We start from the raw sequence: 19,368 nt of genomic DNA on the forward strand, positions 1-19,368 counted from the left end.
AGCCCCACCCTGCTGATCATAATACAATTACAACTGCCACGAAATGAGACCAAACACATAACATTTACTAAACCCAAAGGCATAAACTAAGAACTTACATAAAATCCATAGCCTCGACTACTACCCTGTCACTTAAATTTTTTGGTACTCTCTCCAGGAATCAACTATATCAATCTGTATATTAAAAAGGATTTTTTTTTTCTTTTTACAAAAGACTTAAAGGTTTCTGAGTCAAGGTGGCAGTTTGTTATTATTGTCAACAACTACTACTCTGGGGCAGAAAAATGTTTAAATGAAAATCAAGAAGGAACCAAGTACAATGCTAACTTGTATTGAAGTACGAGGAATAAATAGTGGTATACCCGAAAAAGCCAGTACCTCAAAGACATTAAGAATGCAGAGCACAGTACTACAGATCAGATCCTTTGAAGATAAAACATTTTAAGATGCTTCAAATGTCATGTCCTGTCTAAACACTGTAATACTAGTTTCCTGAGACAAAATATAAAAGTATGAAGACTGAGTAAACCAATCACAGTTCACAAACGCATACAAGCAACCAATTCTTGAATTTGCTTTATTTTTTCTCTGCATAAGGAACCCTGCACAGGCAATTCAAATTAAAACAAAATAAATATGTGAATATTCATGTAAAACTGTCCTTGCTAATGAACAATTATACACAATGTACAACTCTTCATGTTCACTGGGAAGGCTTACAAATGTACTATTCCCAACAAAAATGCACCAAAATGTCTCCATGCAAACTTATCAAAAGTGACCAAAAAAGGAGAAAAAACTTACTGATCATACCTTTTTTGTATTCTTTTTCATTTTTTTTCTTTTTTACAATCACAAAAAAATAAAAACATCTAATTTTTTGTTACAATTAGATTAACTAAAATGTGGCCACTGTCTATTAACATCTGGTTTTATGCTCCTAAAACATCTATGGTTACTGTAAAATTATGTCAACAATGAATTGGACTTAGGGCACTATTTGTAGTAAAAGGAAGATGATTTTGTTCACAGAATGTTAATAATCTGTGTCTGAGCCCTCTGCATTGTCCACATTCCGTGAGAGCATATAATTGTCCATATCTATAGACCTGCAATTATTGATTGCATAGCGCAAACGCTCTGCCATGATTAGTTGACTGGAGTAAGGTGGGAGCCTCAGTTGAAAGAAACAAGTCTGTGAGGTAGGCAAGCTGTCGTAAGGCTGTGGAAATGGATAAAAGGTGGGACACTGTTAAGTTGTGAATGAAGCATAAAATGCAACATATCCATATTTCATTGCTCCCTCCCTTCCTTGCCTCTATCATTCAGCATTTTCACATTCTATCTCCAAATTCCTTTTAAGCAGCAGACTATCCTCCCTTGTTTACATCACTTGTTTCATCCTTGAGTATGTGCAAAACCACTGCTGTATCACCTGCTCTGTAAATAATTCATTTGAAAAGTTGATCACACTACTATTTATCAGTCCACTAGAAGATACCAAGCAACATTCAAATTACATTCCATAGTGTGCCTTAACATGAGGCAATTTGAGAAACACCTAACCAAAGATCACAGTCAAACCACTGTTATCTTAGATTTTGCCAAGTTTTTGATTCATGTAGTTCACAGAGAATGTGCTTTCACTGCACAAAAACCAAAAGTAATGTCAAAGGAATGCATCCTGTATGTAAAGTAACATACTGTAAACTCATTACAGTGGTTTTAAGACTGTAGAGTTCACTAGTGGTCATATGTTGCCACTTAAACAGATTTAAAACTTAAAAAAAAAAGAGTGAAAATTATCAAAGGAAAAAAGAGATTGGAACAGAAAATTGACTATGGACAAGTTACAATACAAGATGATTTGTTTCTTGTACAAGAACTTGTCTTGACTTCCAATTGTGTAACTATAGTAAATGCACCAAATGAATTAAGATGCAATTCATGCAGTGTATGTCCTTCTACACAATTAAAATGTTTGGTTTTAACAGCTCAGAGTATATCCCATCCTATACTTTGTCTGTAAATTTACAATTATGGAAACCTGTCTCCTATTTCCAAAGGACAGATTATATTAGGCAGGAATTAAAAACAATCAAATGAAAAAAGAAAAAAAAAAAAAAGAAAAGAAAACAGGATCTTACCCTATCAACCTTCATTATTTGGAATCGCTGAGAGATATCAGCTGTGTTGGCTGGCAATCGAGATCTTCCTGACACAAACCTCATGAAAAGGACTCTCTCCTCATTTGAAAATTCCTCAAGGGTGTGCCAGAACCACTGTACTAGCTGATGCTGCTCATCAACTTCTCTGTATCGCACAACTTTCTTCAGAACTTCAACTGATATTTCTGGCATTCCACAGACCATTTGCTCCAACTGCTTGGCAGTCAGAAGAGACAACAAAGGAACTGGAACAATCCAAGACATTCCTTCTCTTACAGCAGCCACCTATTGCCCCAAAAAGAAGAGACATTTGAAGTGCAATTGTCTTACCTCTGCTACTTACTGTACCACCCAAATGCAAAAGTAACGTATCAGCTGAGAAATGGGATAAAGAGATAGAATTATAGAACACCTGCCAAGAACAACCTCCCACACATGCATCCCCCGCAAGGGCTGTATCCTCTCTCAAAATCCTGGAGAATAAATATTACAGGTATTTTTAATTGTAATTGCACATTGAAGAACATGTTTTGATACAAAACAGAACTTAAAAAAGTACAAGTTAGCAGCACAAATGATGATGGCTAAACCATAAAACTGTGTAAATACCATACATCTAAGCTGGCACAAAGTCACATTTGTAAGAAGTCCATACTTGTTCTAGAATACTTAGGATTTGGTACCTCTGATGAGAAAGTTACTTTTCTAATGCAGATAATATCATGCATGCATCTGTATCTTGAGAAAAAGGAAAAGAGTTTTCCTAGCATGTGATTAGTACACTGCTTTCACAAGCTTCACTATACAAATGACAAAATACACAAAAGTAAGCAAATAGGTAATTAACACTTCTCAAAATATATAATGAAATATTTGTAGTTTCTGTGCTAAAGGAGAAGAGAAATAGTTTTAAATGTTTGTCAATAATATTTACTTTCTCTAGTCTCCATGTTGCTATAATGTCTAATTACAGTGCACAGCATGCACCACTGCAGGTTATTTTCTCAAGTGGGCCTGACAGTTGCAGTGGGGCGACTCTAATGAAAGATGAGTTCTGATTTCTAACGCTCTTTTGTCAACTGAGCAATTACTAAGAAAAACAGGACTAATTTAAAACAAAACCCCCAAACAGTTGTGGGGTGGGAAACCACAGGGACCCAGGCAAGATGCAGAAAGCCGAGCTTTCCTTATTCCCAAATAAATTGTAATGGAAACTTGCATAAATCAAAAACACTGTTTGCATTAACAACAGGGATAGGGTCACAATGAGATTCTTACCTGACGGTCCATTTCATGAAGTCTGTACTCAATTGCCCTCTCCACATATTCTTTCCTGTTTGAAAAGGTAAGTGGGATACTGTTCCCTCCAGGAATTATGGGAACCATTTTGCCATCAGCACTTTGGCCAACAAAAGAATCTAAAGGAATCATCTGTTATGCAAAACAGGAAATGTTCAGTGTAAGTCACTCTAGTGATCCAAGTTTAATATTTTACTATCAGTCACCTGGAGCTATAATAAGATCACTACTATTTCAAATGCATATGAAGTGCTTGTTATCCCAGTAACAGGAGACATCAAATTATATAAACACTGAAGTTAAGGTCAATCTGATAAAGTAACTGCTTTCAGAATAAAGCTAAAAGCTCCAACTTTCATATCTCACCTCATGGAAATTTTCTTCAGTAATCCCACTGTCTTCAATGTGAAGAATGCTGTTGAGGGTCTGCACATAGAGCAGATCTACCTCCTCCAAATCCTCCAAGATGAGTGGGATACAACAAAGTTGCTTCCAGACCATTGGAGCCAAATGAAGATCTAATGGCTTTTTTGTACGAATAGCTACACCCATGAGAATACCCAAGAACTTAAACTGCATCAGATGTTCATCTGAACATGCTGAAGGGTTAAAGAGAAACCTGAAAGAACAAAGAATCAGTGAAAATACTCTAGTATTATTTCTATGCTACTTCATTAGAAGTAAAAACCAAAACATTTCTAAGCACAGCATAGTAACTGTCAACACAATTATCAGCAAGAGGTGTCCAAATAAGAAGATTATTGTTCTCTTTAGCTGTTAAAATAATGGAGGCTGAGATGGGCAGAACTAATTCTGACCACAAAGGCTGGCATTCTTGATGTTACTCTGAATTCTGCCATCAGCAATCCAGCAAGTTCATATTAAAAATGTGCCCTCTCCTCCACAATAAAGTAACATCACAACCTGAAGGAAAAAATATACTAGAGACAATTGTGAAGTCTCATCATCAGGTAAAAACCAGTTAATAGAAGATTTTAATTTTCACCCACTAACATCTGCAATAAAAGCAAATCCTGGACAACTTACCTATCCCTGTTGTAGCCTACTTCAGCTGTAGCATTTGGGGAAGGAATAAGCAGGTCTACTATTCCAGTTTCCAGTTCCTTAAAAATCAACAACAAAAAAGCCTTCTCAGACACAAGGATAACAAACCTATTACAGAAATATTATGACATTACAGCACTACAAGACAGTTTATTCCATTATGGTGGCGATTACTTCTTACAAATTAATAGGAAACCTTTAAGAAAAAGTAAACATGCAAGGGATGATTTTTAGTAATAAAAATATGTTTATTTCAAGACCTGCCCTTACATCAGACTGTAATGGTTATTTTACTGTGACTGCTCTGTGATACATTCCTGGTACCTGTTTCAGAAATAATCAGAAGCCATAAGCTATACACCCTACCGGTGCAGCTTTTCAAGAACCAAAAATGAAGCAAATTTTTCAGTAAGTTCTGTTCTGAACCCTCATCACACCTCATATTTAATGTAAACTGCCTAGGAAAGAACCCCAAAATTATACCTCAAGTCCTTACCTGAATCAACCCTGCTCTAGTCTTACAGGCTTCAGAAATTCCATTAATAAATGGAGTTCTTCAGTTTCTTCCATCCTGTATCCTAACTCTAATGCCAGCTCCAGGCCTATCTGTAGCTGTTGCTCTGTCCCAGACTAAGCAGTTATACTAATTATCCTCACTAATCCTCATTCTTTGGGTTCTGAGGTGCCTGGAAGATTAAGAAACAACCAAACTTCTCTAGCCAGCATTGCCTTGAATCCTTCTCCTAGCTACAATCATAGTAGTGTCACAGGGCCAAGACACACCTTTAAAATTATAAGCAGTACACATTAGCATTGACCAGTTTTATCTTAGTGCTGTTAGTCTGAAGCCTTCAGTTCCCAGGGGAATCTGAAAAGACAGCTATGTTGACAACAGCAACAATATCCTGGCTTTCTTCTACTGATCTCCTTTCCGGCACTGAATCGGAGAGGTGACATGTATCTTCGAGTACGAGAGAAACACCTGCCTGAGGTGTTTCTGTATTGTATGCATGGAATGTAGTGTAATCACGGAATGCAGTACAACTTCTCTTATAGAAGGTATTGGCTGGACAGAATGGGGGGCTGCAAAATGCTTCCATACTGTGTAGGAGCCATCTCAGAATCCCAGAGGGGCTACTGTAAACACTAGTTATAGTGTGGCCATATGGCATCTCCTTGCCACAATCTAGGAAGATTTCTTTTTCCTCAGAGACATCCCTAGGTAGGCAGCTCTAGTGTTGTGGGCTCAGGACTGAAGCACAAGTATTTGCTATGCTGCACAATAGAAATTTGAAAATTAGTAAAAGACACCACAGAGAACAAAATCTCAACCCAGGCGTTTTGAAGTAATAGACTTTTCATACCTGACACATTTCTGTAATAGTGTCATCAAACACACCACCTGCATCATCAGCTCCTTCTCCAACCAGCTTCACTTTCCAGGCACGTGAAGGTAGGCGAAGGTCTGATGCATTCAGCTTTACCACTTGTCTTGCTATCTGTACAAAAATGGGCTTGCATTTCCGACCTCTTTCAAAAAAAAAAAAAAAAAAAAAAAAAAAAAAAAAGACACAGCCATACAATGTAACTCATAAACATGTAAGGGCTATCGAAGTCACTTGATTAACAAAGTTGTACAGAAAGAGCTAAGTATGCCAAAAGGTATGGAAAAAGGATGAATATCAGTATTCATTTGCAGTCTAATACAACGCCTGTGAATACAATACTGACCTGGTTGATATCCTTTTCACAGTGATCTGTGGCCCATAATTTTTCCCCTGAACCATAGTTTTCCCTATAGAGCGTACCATGGGGAGCGTGTATACTCGTGGTGCTAGCAAGGGCCTTAGCTGTCCTTGAACTATTCCCCATGTTCCAGCATTGTAATGAGATGTACTGTTCTGCAATAAAGCAGTATGAGAATAAACATATTAATACAGGATATTAGTTCCACTCTTCACAGAATAAAAACCTTCATAGTAATCACTAGCACGTCAATGTTTCAGGAAACAGGTTAGCACTTTTTGGTTTTAGCTTTGAGGCTAATAAGCTTTTGGAAACTGAAACATTGACATGTCAATGTTAGCACAAGTGAAAATATGTAACAATACTTTGACAGGGTTTGGTTTAATCCAGATTTATATATTTTTTTCGTTATTATGAAAAACCTATAGAACCTATTACTAAGATCCATCTTGATCTGGTCAGAAACTCTCTAGTGACATGGCATAACACAACACCGCTGAGCTGTTTTTTTTTTTTTCCAAACTGAATTTTACCTGGTTATTGGGACTGAGGTTAAGTAATCTCCATGAAGAGTACATGAGGTCAGAAAAATGGTACAGCAGTCTGAGCCTTGCTCTTACTGTATGAATGCTCACTTCTTTCAGTGCCCCATACTGTGGTGGAATGGCATCAGGTAAACCAAGCTGTAAAGGCACTGAAACACCTACCACAGAAAAAGAAAAAAAGCATTATTACATAAAGGATAGCTGTAACTGGTTTTGGCTGGGATAGAACTGATTTTCTATGCAGTGCTCAGCTGCCTACTGGAGTTAAACCATGACAGCAGCAAAAATAAGAGACTAAGATAATTTGAAAACCTGCATCAATATAAAACAAAACAAATTTTGCTCCAAATCTTCAGAAGTACTTGTTGCAGTCGTCCCCCAGGAAGCACAAAGACTAAATCAAATGACCATACAATCTCAGCTCTTTACCTGGAGCTCTTGGTGGAACTGGTGGAGCTGTCCAGGCAGCACTGTGGCAACGTCCTGCTGAAATTTGTCGAACGTTCTTTCCTTGCAGGACTGTTATTAGGGTTGGTTCTCTGACATGGTTGGTATGGCCCAGTCCAAGCTGACAATTTATAACAGATGTAAAAGGGACAAAGAAGAATTAACAACTGTGATGATATTTCTAAAACTCTCTAAGCAAAAATTCAGAGCAAATGGTAAGAAATAGTATTTAACTACAGCATATACTGGGATAAAAACTATTTACTGTATATATCTTTTATTATGCTAGCATTTACATTTTATTTCAATAGAATATTGCATCCATATTCAGGGGCAGTAGCAGATCTAGGTGTCAAAGAGACCTTAAAACAGCTAGAGATTTTTTTGCAAGCTCTTTTGCATACTGAGGAACTAATCTATGCTGCTAAGTCATCTATGTTGCATGGTCTTTCTCATGCATAGACAACATAGCTCATATGTCTCTTCTGTGCCGTTTAAATACCATTTTTGTTTAAGCATGTAAATTCCAACAACAGTTTATGAAAACACAATCTGTGTAAAGAGAAAATTTACTGAAGCTGTTTTAACTTTGTACTGATAGTTTCATATCACATTCTAATTTTATATTCTAAAAGTGAAAATTTCATTTCATTCAGTGTATAATTTTTTTTTACCACCTCATATAAAAAAATTTTTTTGCACTGCAAGGAAAATCATATAAAACAGGCTTTCAGAATGAAGTTTCTCTAAATTTTTTACCCTAAGAATTTTTTCTCTTCCAGAAACACAAAGTAAGCACCCTATAAAAAGAAAACCCAAAAAAACCAAAGAGGTTCCACTTAGAAATTATTCTAAACAACTTGCTTAACATCCCTTCTCAAAAACTCAATCCTGAAATACCAGAGAACAAACTTCACCAAAACTTCCTGAAACACCAACAGCTAACATATCAAGAGGCTCTTTCTTATACTTGTAGCACACAAAACTGTCAAAAAGCTGAAGTTCTTTCAAAAATTTGACTTGTATATGGGGTGAGGGAGAATGGACTTTTAAGGGCAGGGATAAAATTAGAGGCCCAAAGAAAAGAGAGAATTTATTACTTACTAATTTTTTTCTGACTTTAACAATTATTCTCTAAAAAAAAGTTAATTTCTATTTTCTTTATGAAAGGCATCTAAAGAGTTCACAAATCTGACTGACACCAACCATAAATTTTACTATGTTGAAAAAATTGATGATAGCTCAAGAATTAGGTAAAAAATCTGTGATTTTTTCAAAAAGCTTCGATTAAAATAATTTGGGTAGAATGTTTTAAGTGCTTTCCCAAACTGATACCATGTAAGAGCACAGGAAATAAAAAATGAAATAATGGAAATGCCTAAAATGGGGGTGGGGTGGGTGGGAATAAAAACATAAAGCTTTCTTTTCCACCAAAACAAAGGTATTCCAACCACATCTGTAAAGTACAATTATAGCCTTATAAAGGTTAGAAATAAACATACCTGCCCTTCAGAGTTGCTACCCCAAGCATATACATCCCCTGTAGATGATAAAGCTAGTGTATGCTCTGCTCCTACAGCTATGTCTTCAATGAAGATTCCTGACAGTACTGGAACTTGTTGGGGTCTGTTGTGATTTCGAGCACGACCTTCTGGCAAACCTATCAGGCGATCTAAAATTGCAAGTACATGTCTATGTATATAAAGAACATTAAAAGGCTAATTTTTCTTGCATGCAGAAGTCAGGGAGGGACAAAAAGCAATTCTACATACTCTTGGAGCTGGGACACAAGTGCAATAGGTTAAGGAGAAATCTAGTGTATGTTTCCTACAAACAGTGCTTCCTACAGTACTCATTAATACTCCTAAAGCTGTTATTTTAACTTTAGGTCTGAAACAAGATCAAATTCTATTAAAACAAGACTTCTAGATCTAAATGTATGGTTTTTATAATACAAATGAATTAACTGACTTGAGAAGTTTAAACACGTTTAATTCAGTGCACTTGGAAATTCTCCTGTCCAGATTTTTAAACAACTTGTGTAGGCATATGCTTTATTAGACAAAGTAAACTTTTAAGTAAGCCAATATTTTTGGACATGTGAAATTCAATAAACTTTTAGAAAAAATGCTCTTTAAAAAGTAAATTAGTAAACTGAAAGGCTATTCTGAGATCAAACTAGACAGAGCTACAAATCTGGATTTTAGGCATATGCTAAAATTGCATTGTTGAAGCTGCAAAATTCAGATTAGGTCAGCACAAATCTAAAAAGTAGCATTAGGTCAGTGTTATAAAGATGTCTTAATATTCTTCCTTTTCACTTGCAATACACATGAACCTATAGATGGAAAGGTCCAAATACCAGATTGTCCTACCTTGTCCAAAAGTATATACATGACCATCTTTTGTCAGTGCAACAGAGAACTGGGTTCCACAAGCAACTTTTTTAATTCCAATTCCACAAAGAATATCCACTTTCTAAGGGGTAAGTGAAAGGAAGAAGAGCTATGGTATTATGAGGATATAAACAGAAAGCAGACATGAACTTCACCTGTAACTCCTGCTTCCAAAAAAGAAATTTTATAATTCCCACTGTGCAATGCATACATTGTAATTATTCTAATTACTGCTTGTAAATTAATAGAGGAAACCGAGACAGTTTTCTCTTTTTCTTTAATGGAACTAACACCTTATTCTACGTACAATGATTCAAAACACCCTTTTTTATTGGGAGTGAGTGGAGAGTGGCATGGGAAGAAGTAGATGAGTCTGTAAACAACCCTCCCCCCAGATTCCAAAATAAGAAAGCTCTCTTCTTTAAGCTAGCTAATCCTCAGATTTTCACTATTTGTATTGCCACTGAGATAAGGTCAATATTATTTACGTGAAATCCTTTAAAGTATCAGGCTCAGCATAATGTATCATCAGAATTATTTATGCCAGATTGTATTAGAACAGTTTAGTAGATGGAATTAATAATTTAACTTCTGAAAATTACACAGTGAACACTATGCAACAAGTTTAACAACACTGAAAATTTATGCAAAGAATAATTTCTCTATAAATTCTAACCTGTGGTGAGGATTTTGCAGTGGAATTTCCCAAACCAAGTTTGCCATAATCTCCATCTCCAAAAGCCCAAACCATTGAGCCATCTGTTGACACAGCTACAGTGTGATTGAGTCCACAGGCCACCTGGTTGAGAGAATTATGTTATTACCACAGTTTTTGCTAACTTACTAACTCAAACACCCCAACTACCTTTAAGAGAAGAAAAATCATGTTTTAAAAAATAAGTACCCTTTTAAAACTTAAAACTTCAACTGCTTATTACAGTGTTTTAAAGACATTTACGACCACAGTAGTGTTTTTTAGGTAGCTGCTTCCTCTCAGCTCCTAGAACCAAAGGATAGTATTATGCTACACATACTTGTCGTTTTAAGAATATAAAATAGCTCATGAATTCATGCTTAAAAATGCCTAAATCTCGAAATGTTAAAATGTTAAAAAACATGGGCAGTTTTGCAGAAAGAGAATCCTTCAGGATCTTTCAGAGTCAGGAAAGTAATTATTTAAAAAATTACACATAGTCAAATTCTGCCATCATAATAAAAAGCAAAGCCAAGGTTAAAAAAAAACCAGAACACTTAAATACACTGAAAACATCAGCTTTAAAAAGATACATTGCTAGTTTTAGATGAACCATGCCTGTCCAATCTGGTAACCTTCCAGCGCCGTCACTCTTTCTGGAAGTTTCTTATTGGAAGTATTTCCAAGTCCTAATCGACCATAATCACCATTTCCAAATGTAAAAAGTTTGCCATCTGCTGTCACCACAGCTGAGTGTTTGAAGCCACATGACATCTGGAAACAAAATAAACACAATTTTTACACACATTTTAAATTTGGGGGAAAAAATTGTATTAGCTATTACATGTAAATACCTAATACCTCTTCCTCCCCTAAACTATATTCACTTTATAAAGAGCTAAAATACAGATGTTTTAGTATTAACGATTTCTCCAACAGCCTATCTCTTGCTCTTCTCAGTAGTAACATTGAGGAGGAGGAGGACAGGTGGATATTTGCACAAAGAAAGGCTTTCAGGTGTTTTATTTATTTATTTATTTTTACCAACTACTGTTTTCTGCAAGCAGATTGCTTTTATTGTACAAATACTTTGTATTTTTATATGAAACTTCCAGTCAAAGCTTAATGGTTTTTTGCATTGCTATAATGCACACTTAGTATGTAGGAGGTGGTCTCGGTTACTAGTTTTGTAGGTCAAAGTCACCTGACAAGGACCAACAGAAACTTCTAAATCATGTCTGTATTTTGACAATCTTTTGATCATCCCTCTCTTCCATGCTCTTTCTAATTTTTAGTCTTCTCCAGTAACAACTGTCAATTAACATCACACATCAACAATCAGCTCTCTGATACTAACATCCTTCAACTGGAAATTATCAACTTGGTTCATAATGCTCAGAGAAGTAACAAGTTGCCTGTTTTCATTCAGTATATCAACTCAAACTGTCAAGACAGACAATGGTTCTGGAATGTTCCTAGCACTAGGTTACCACACCACAGTTTATAGAAGACAAAAAGTATTTTGTAACCTGCACCACTTCTTCTCCTTGCAGAGCCTCTATTTGTCTAGGCCTGCGCTGCCTGTCGCTGTTCCCATGTCCCAGTTTGCCATAATCTCCATCTCCCCAGCTAAAGACTTCCCCACTTTCTGTTAAAGCCATGGAATGTCCATCAGATCCACAAGAGGTCACCAGCTGTGTTACAACAAAGCCTGTTAAAGAAAAATGAGAAAACAAAGTTTAGAATAAATTACAATAAACTCTTAAACATACGTTTATCCAAGTGGCCCTAGTAGTAGACAATTAAGCCTGGGGAAGGGAACCAACCACAATAACAGTTTTCTTGTTACAGCAATTTATTTATTTTTATTCTGAACACAACCTTTGTCTTCTCACGTACAATGTATATTTTCTGGCCTGCCATTAGTTTTGAAATGAGATGTTCCTATCTTAAGCAAACACTTTTCCCTTTTTGAAGCCTTCAAAATTAAGGAATTTTAACATACTACTACTTAATTCTTCAGGAAAAATGAACATCTAGTTTACTTGTTTGATTTTTTAATTAAAGACTACAATATTTTAATGTGTAAATCTGCAAAAATAGCATCAACACAAATGATTATATTAACTACCAAAATACTTATTTGTGCTCTATCAATTGACTCATTTCGAGCCCAACAATTTTACCTTGCAGTGCTGAAATGACTGTTAACACATGAAGATCATCAGAATTGCCTTGTCCCAGTCGCCCATAGCTCCCTTCTCCACAAGCCAAAACGGTGCCGTTAGCTTGAATGACAAAAGTACAATTCTGACCACAAACAACCTAGTTTAAAAAGACATAAAGGAGTTTTAATGATTTTTGTGTTAGATGCAGCAATGTTGTAATACCTGTATTACAATGTACAATGTCCTTTTTAAATTTTTTTCTTTGTAATTATATCAAGACAACAGACTCTTTTGTCACACTGCAAAATACTTTGTGACAACCCTTTTAACATTAAGGCTTCACTCACCTCATGTTTAACAGAGTTTTGTTACCCAATCCCATCATAATAAAAATTACTTCATTGAAACTTGCTACTAGTCTTGGTAAACCTTCTTCCAGTGACAGAAATAGCAATATACTCCCACCTGAGATTTAGTTTTGATGTTCCCATCCAGAATGTCAATGTTATTTCAGAAAACAAAATTGGCACATGTATTATGTTAAAGCTGTGCAGGTATTTTCAAATCATGCTTATATCCAACAATTCTGTTTTGTCAGATTTCAGCAGCTTCTTGGTTTGAATTTGTCAAATAATTAAAGATTTTCTCTTTAGTGAAAACAAATGTTTTGGGCGTACTTCACAGTCAATTCAAACAACAAATTGAAAAGACATTTAGATAGAGATTTTTACAAACTGTACAAACAATACATGGTAAATCATTAAATCATGACTGTTTTTAAGTGGTCACCTGCTGAGCCTGAGAGAATGAAGGCGCTGCTACTGGTATCATGACATTTCTACCAGCTTCTGCTAACTGTCCGTGTCTTCCTGCTCCCCACAGATAAACGTCACATTTGCCTCCCAAGTGCCAATCCTATGGAATAGCATGAAAGAATGCTTTAGAACAAGAGTGCTTTCAATAGCTTGCAATGTTTAAAAAGAATAAAATAAAATAAAATAAAAAAAACCAAAAACCAAACCATCAATTTTACTAACCTCTGGCCTTGATGTTGCCCAAGACATTATCTGTTCATCCATACCATTGATCCATTTACTGTTATCCTACACAAAAGCCACAGTTACCACATTCAGTTCAAGAGATGCACATTATTTTTCTGTTATGTAATACATATTTTCCTTTCTGAGAACAATATTGACATTCAGATTATTCTAAATGGTATAGCAATAAGAATGAATCTGTGCAGACTCAAATACTTTATTTTTGTCCATAGGCCAAGTTTATTTCCTTACTACACCTATCTAGCAATGACACTGCTATCCATGACTTGCAATCCAAATCAAAAAAAAAAAGAAAAACCAAACAAAAGTCATGATAAAGTAGTCTTTTCCTATTTACTGATCCTTAGTGCTTTTTCAAGTTTTAATTGCAAACACTGGCTTAAAATGTTATAAGCTTGCTGATAAAAAAATTCTTATTTTCATTTATGTATCATAACAAGTTATAAGAACAACTGACACTAGCAAAATAATTTGGTGTAGAAATGTGCCAAAATGTTACTCCAAAAGTAGCATTGTAAAGGTCTACATTTCTTGCTTCTATCACATATGAAAATTACTGTCACACTTTTGGGTTGTTTTGGTTTTTAATATGCAACTGACTTGCACTCATTACACACACACAGAGCAATCTTTACAGTATATTCTAACCAGTTAATTAAAAAATAAACTTACACTTATTGCTGGTGCTTATGTTAATGAATATAAATCTTTACAGTTCAGAGACATTAACTGCATCATACCATATACTCAATAACAACACACTTCACTGCTGAGACAATATAGCACTTTTTACCATTAGGAGAGTTAGCTCATCCTCTGGAACAGGCTCCAGGTCTGGAACAGTAAAGGATTCTGGGAACTCTGCTCCTTTGGCCAGGGCTTCAGCAGCTTTTATGGTAGTAGAGAAACACTCTAGCCAGGCCCATTCTGTGGGATTCCAGGCTGAAGGATCAGGGAGGCAGTTCTGGTGATGAGGTGGTACTGGAGGATTGCACAAGAGCTGATCTAGGTGAAGACCCACAGCGAGTGATGCCAAGCACTGCATATAAGGACTATGAACAAGCTGGTCTCCACAAACAACATGGGGCTAAAAGTGAGGGGAGTGGGAGAGAGAAATTGAACATGCAAAGTTAGAAATATGTATTAATCAATTCAGAAATAGGAGTCCTTGAAAGCTAGTCCTGTAGAAAAATACTTTCCTCCATGCTTAATCAAAGTTTTTCTAATATTTGAAATGCTCTCAAATTAGGAGACTACTACCTTTGAGAATACTGAAAGACGTTTGCAAATAGGTTGTAGGAAAGTATTCTGGGTTCTCTGTGGTGAAAGACTGAAATCAGCTGAGATTCAAAAAGTGACCTCACATCAGACATGAATTTTAAATGTTTGCATTAGGTCTTCTTACCTTTTCGTAAGCATACTGTTCCTGAAGCATTATTGGCAAACGTTCCAAGAAAGCTCGCATGCAAGGAGCCATATTTAATCCTAGAACTCCTTGCTGCTTCAGTGCAGTCCTACATGTTGCAAGGACGTGATTGGAAGATATCCATTCTGATGTACAGTTCGCTACCAACACATCCTGTTTAATAGCAGTCACAAGACACATTAGAAATTAAAAATTCATAAAGCAGGATTCCACTGCTCCACTGATTAATCACCAATCATCTTAGTTTCCATAGGGGCCAGAAAACACACAAGCTTGAACATTTTTGTCTCTGTTGGTGAATAATCTGCTAACAAACGCTACGGACTAGCCATCTCCATTTGCCACTTCCTCACATTCCCATGGCAACACTACAATTATCACCCCAATGAAGAATGCAAACATGGTAATAAGCAGAGTTCATTTCAGTGAATGCTGTAACCTTAGTTTAGGATTTAGTTTAGGTGTAACCTCAGTTTAGGATTTGCCTTGTACTATGGCCTTCAATATTTGGTCTGAATTCAGAGAAGACTTTCAAGGAATCCCAAAATACTTAGAACCACATGCAGCATGACTTTACTAACAGGAGTCATAACTTGTGCCATATTTATATTCACTCACACAAAAAACCATCTTTTGGAATAATCAACTGTTACATGAAACTTCTGTTCAGATGCCAGCAGTTCCTCACACAGCAAACACTGAAGTAAATTCTGCTGCTCCTTAAAAACTTCTGAGATTGAGGCTGTTTTAAATTAAGTTATATCACTGAAGCATCTTATTTGCTGAGGGAAATGAAACATTTCTTCATGCTGCATAAAGAACAGGGTGGGGTATGAAATCTGTCTTCTGCCTATCTTTATTGCCCACTTACGGCTGCTGCCATTAAACAGAGAAGCTGAGGTAACCAGTGTGCAACATCCTTTATAACCACTGGCTCAGGAGGATTCCACCCTGCACCCCCAAATTAAACATGGGGTACTGTTAAAAAAAAACCAGTCTTTTTAGGGTCAGGTGATAGTTGAAAGCCAAAACAATGCGTCTTGAAAATAAAACAGTTAGATATTTCTATCTGTGTATTTAAAAAAAAAGAAAAAGAAAAAAGGAAAATACAGACAGACAAATGGCATTTTCTTTTAGTAAAAAATTTGAAAGAACGTTATTTTAACACATAGTGTCACCTTGGATCTGTTAGAGCAAGCAGCTACTCCAACTTCAGGTATCCATACTGCGGTCTGAATAGCTCCAGAACCTATCACAACACTCTGTAACACTGAACCATCCTAAGGAAAGAAGTGTTTTGAGTCAGTGTGTATACACAGCTACTTTTCTGTTTAAATGCATACAATCACATTCCTAAAGGATGATATTCTCCTAAGCTGTTCAATAAGTATTTAAAAACTGAAATGTTTATACTAAAAGCAAAAAAAAAAATCTGGCATTTTTATCTTATTAAGGAGATAACTAAGGATTTAGAATTGTTTAATAATCCACATTATCTGACTCTTGGAAAAGTTCTTGAAGTAAGAGAATATTGTTCCCAACTATAAAGACAGAACGGCTGGTTCTGCAAAACCTAACTAACATGACCAAGCCTACAGAATGAATCAATAATAGAATCATAAAATATAAAATACTTCAATGTTAAGTAAAATTTCAATTTGTATTTTATTATTTATAATTTCATACCATTATTTTATACCATGCTTTCTCTGATGTTTCTAATGTACTGAGGGAGGTGTGAAGCTAGTCTGATGCCTTGACCATTTTAGATACTCACACTAAAAAAAGAATTATGGCACGTCAAAGATGATCTTACCCGTAAAGACCAAATATTCATGAGACCACCAAGTCCACCAGATACTAATGCCAGTCCATCAGGACTGAATGCAACAGTCCGAACAGGAGTAATATGTCCTCTCAGTTGAAAAACACACTTGACTTCGACTGCTTTTCTGTATCCATCCTGCAAATTATTTCATAGTTATGGAATACTAAACTATTTACAGACAACAGAGTAGTGTAACAGCTTCTGTATTCTGCAATAATTACTGATCATCTGTAGAGATGGGGTATTTTCCAGAAGATAATAAAAAGACCAGTACTATAATAATAATATCTTTGTCACGTTATCATCTTTTCTCCCCTTACAAAATGCCATCAACATTAAAGACCACATTGCAATTTATGTAGGAGAAATTAATCTTGACTTAATTTTATCTAGAAAAAATTTTAAACTCTTACTATATTTTAGTATAAATTTATCAACTTTTAAAAAAATGAAAAGAGATCAAAATATAATCTTTAGCCAAATAAAATTCATTTAAACCTTTGATTTTTCATTTCCTGGTCTGAAAATGCCTACGCATATACAAATGCAATATAAACATTTTTTAGCAAATCTCTCAGGAAATGTCGAGATTTGAGTAACTTGCTCACATTCTTCTCCTCCCGCAATTTCGGAATGAGCAAAGAGAATTTCTTAAACACCAATTTTACTCCTTTTACCTTGGCACTTGTTTCTTGTTCCCACCATCCTTCTGAGCAAGTTGAGCTGGACTGCAATGTGATTACTATGTCCTGGGGAACAGTCCAGACACACACCAAACCATTGTGGCATCCTCTAAAGGAAGTCAGGATAAATCAGAAAAAAAACTAAAGGTTGGTAGCTATCAGTAGTCTGGTATTACCTTAAAATATCAGTAGTCTTCATCACCTCCCTATAAAACTACATTGCAACAATTAATCTAATGGGGAAAGGCATGCTCCTAATGGGTAAATGCATTTTTTCCTATTCTTCCCCCACCGCAGCTTTTCAATTTTTCCTAACAACATATTCTCAGAAAAAATATTTGGATGAAGCAAAAAAATTCCAAGCAGGACCACCACACACAGGTCTCATGGCATGGAGAAAACAGTCAGTAACATGACCAGAGCCACTCTTTCTATTTGAGTTCTGAAGCCTCATGGATCTCATGGCAGCTGGCTTACTGAAACTGTGTTATTTAAAAAAAAGACAAAACTTTTCTTTGCTCTGGACACTAAAGACTGGTAGAAAATACCTGCAAAAGAGCTATAGAAACAATAAAAAAAAATTACATACGTAGCTAGTAAAAGCTGCAGCTTGGGTCCTTTCCCTGGAAGAGCACACCAGGCAATGCCATTCACAAGAGCTGGATGGGCCAGTGAATGCAGACGTCTCCAACATCCTCCCATATATCCCCAGAGTTTCACTGTTTCTTCTTTGGCACATGTCAGGAGAATCTTACCAGTTGGATCCCACTTCATACTAACAATCATATCCTATTGGATTTTATAAAATTAAAAGTTGGTATGAAGTAACATGGTAAGAACAGAGAAAATTTAACTCTCAGAGCTAATGTAATGTTTAATTATTAATAACAAAGAACATTTTATTCTCAAATAAATTGTTGCAGAGACAGTGAGCTGCAGTTATTAAAAGCATAATGGTACTTTTCAGAACTATCAAATTAAAATAAAATCCTAGGTTCCTGAGAGAAACTAAAGGGAAAACATAGAAAAAAAATGTTCTCTTTTCATTGTACACCTTCTTTGATTTTTTTTCCCCCCAAAGAAATAGAAAATTTTTCCTTCTTTTTTTATATTATGAAATTGCAGTATAAATTACATTAAAGTTATACAGCTCATAAACATATTAGGCAATGGGCCAGATGTAGCTTTGAGTCTGAGGGAGGAAAGGAGAACAGCCCATAGTGGAAAAGGCAAATACAGTTTTATTGTCACAGCTTGCTCACTTCTGTGACTACCATGCTCCAAATACCAATACCAGTTCATGGAAGCACTCAAGATGCTTTTACTACACCTAACACTTGAGGAATTCTCCTCTTAGCCTAACAAATCATTTATGGACTATTAATGACTTATTATTACATACTAGCCAAGCAAAGGCCTTTGCAGCTGCATATTTAGAAAAACATCTTTTGCTTTGCACTGTAACTTAAGCTTTAAATAAAAAAGTGACATAACCAAAATTAGAATTTATTATGAGCACTTTTGCAAATTAAAATAACTACAGTCTTTTAAATCCAGACATGCATAGCCGTGTCCTTAATACACTTCTGTCAATGGAAGTACATACACCTCACAATCTGTAATAGCAAAAAAAGGCTATAAAATTTATTTTTCCTTGTTTTTTTTTTTAAATTTGGTAGACTGTTCCTTTAAAATATATTGTGTTTCATATGTGTATTAGAAATAGGTATGTGTTCTTAAAATAATCTGCACTTGACTTTATAAGTAGCTTTCCAATACAGAAAATAGCTTTAATAGATCTTTACCTACAAAAATTATACATTAGTTCTAAAAGGAGTAACT

At 35.6% G+C, this 19,368-nt stretch overlaps 1 protein-coding gene across 8 annotated transcripts in view; it reads right to left on the reverse strand.

The window, feature by feature from the left end:
* Positions 1 to 561: 561 nt before the first annotated feature.
* The window catches only part of HERC1 (HECT and RLD domain containing E3 ubiquitin protein ligase family member 1), a 111,402-nt gene continuing 92,595 nt past the window's right edge, over positions 562 to 19,368 (reverse strand). For all 8 annotated transcript variants that reach the window (XM_075045525.1, XM_075045520.1, XM_075045523.1 and 5 more), the window contains exons 56-78: positions 18,116 to 18,315; positions 17,521 to 17,635; positions 16,832 to 16,978; positions 16,194 to 16,295; positions 14,995 to 15,168; positions 14,383 to 14,676; positions 13,566 to 13,631; positions 13,318 to 13,443; positions 12,547 to 12,685; positions 11,890 to 12,071; positions 10,979 to 11,134; positions 10,343 to 10,465; positions 9,646 to 9,748; positions 8,773 to 8,942; positions 7,253 to 7,391; positions 6,812 to 6,981; positions 6,264 to 6,433; positions 5,897 to 6,062; positions 4,515 to 4,591; positions 3,834 to 4,086; positions 3,447 to 3,599; positions 2,148 to 2,453; positions 562 to 1,222 (exon numbers count right to left, since the gene is read on the reverse strand). In XM_075045525.1, the coding sequence (XP_074901626.1) occupies positions 1,037 to 1,222; positions 2,148 to 2,453; positions 3,447 to 3,599; positions 3,834 to 4,086; positions 4,515 to 4,591; positions 5,897 to 6,062; positions 6,264 to 6,433; positions 6,812 to 6,981; positions 7,253 to 7,391; positions 8,773 to 8,942; positions 9,646 to 9,748; positions 10,343 to 10,465; positions 10,979 to 11,134; positions 11,890 to 12,071; positions 12,547 to 12,685; positions 13,318 to 13,443; positions 13,566 to 13,631; positions 14,383 to 14,676; positions 14,995 to 15,168; positions 16,194 to 16,295; positions 16,832 to 16,978; positions 17,521 to 17,635; positions 18,116 to 18,315 (3,717 nt within the window). In that variant the 3' untranslated portion in view covers positions 562 to 1,036. The remainder of the gene's footprint in view (positions 1,223 to 2,147; positions 2,454 to 3,446; positions 3,600 to 3,833; positions 4,087 to 4,514; positions 4,592 to 5,896; positions 6,063 to 6,263; positions 6,434 to 6,811; positions 6,982 to 7,252; positions 7,392 to 8,772; positions 8,943 to 9,645; positions 9,749 to 10,342; positions 10,466 to 10,978; positions 11,135 to 11,889; positions 12,072 to 12,546; positions 12,686 to 13,317; positions 13,444 to 13,565; positions 13,632 to 14,382; positions 14,677 to 14,994; positions 15,169 to 16,193; positions 16,296 to 16,831; positions 16,979 to 17,520; positions 17,636 to 18,115; positions 18,316 to 19,368) is intronic.

Source organism: Buteo buteo, chromosome 13 (genome assembly GCF_964188355.1).
Source record: "Buteo buteo chromosome 13, bButBut1.hap1.1, whole genome shotgun sequence".
Classification (NCBI taxonomy): Eukaryota; Metazoa; Chordata; class Aves; order Accipitriformes; family Accipitridae; genus Buteo; species Buteo buteo.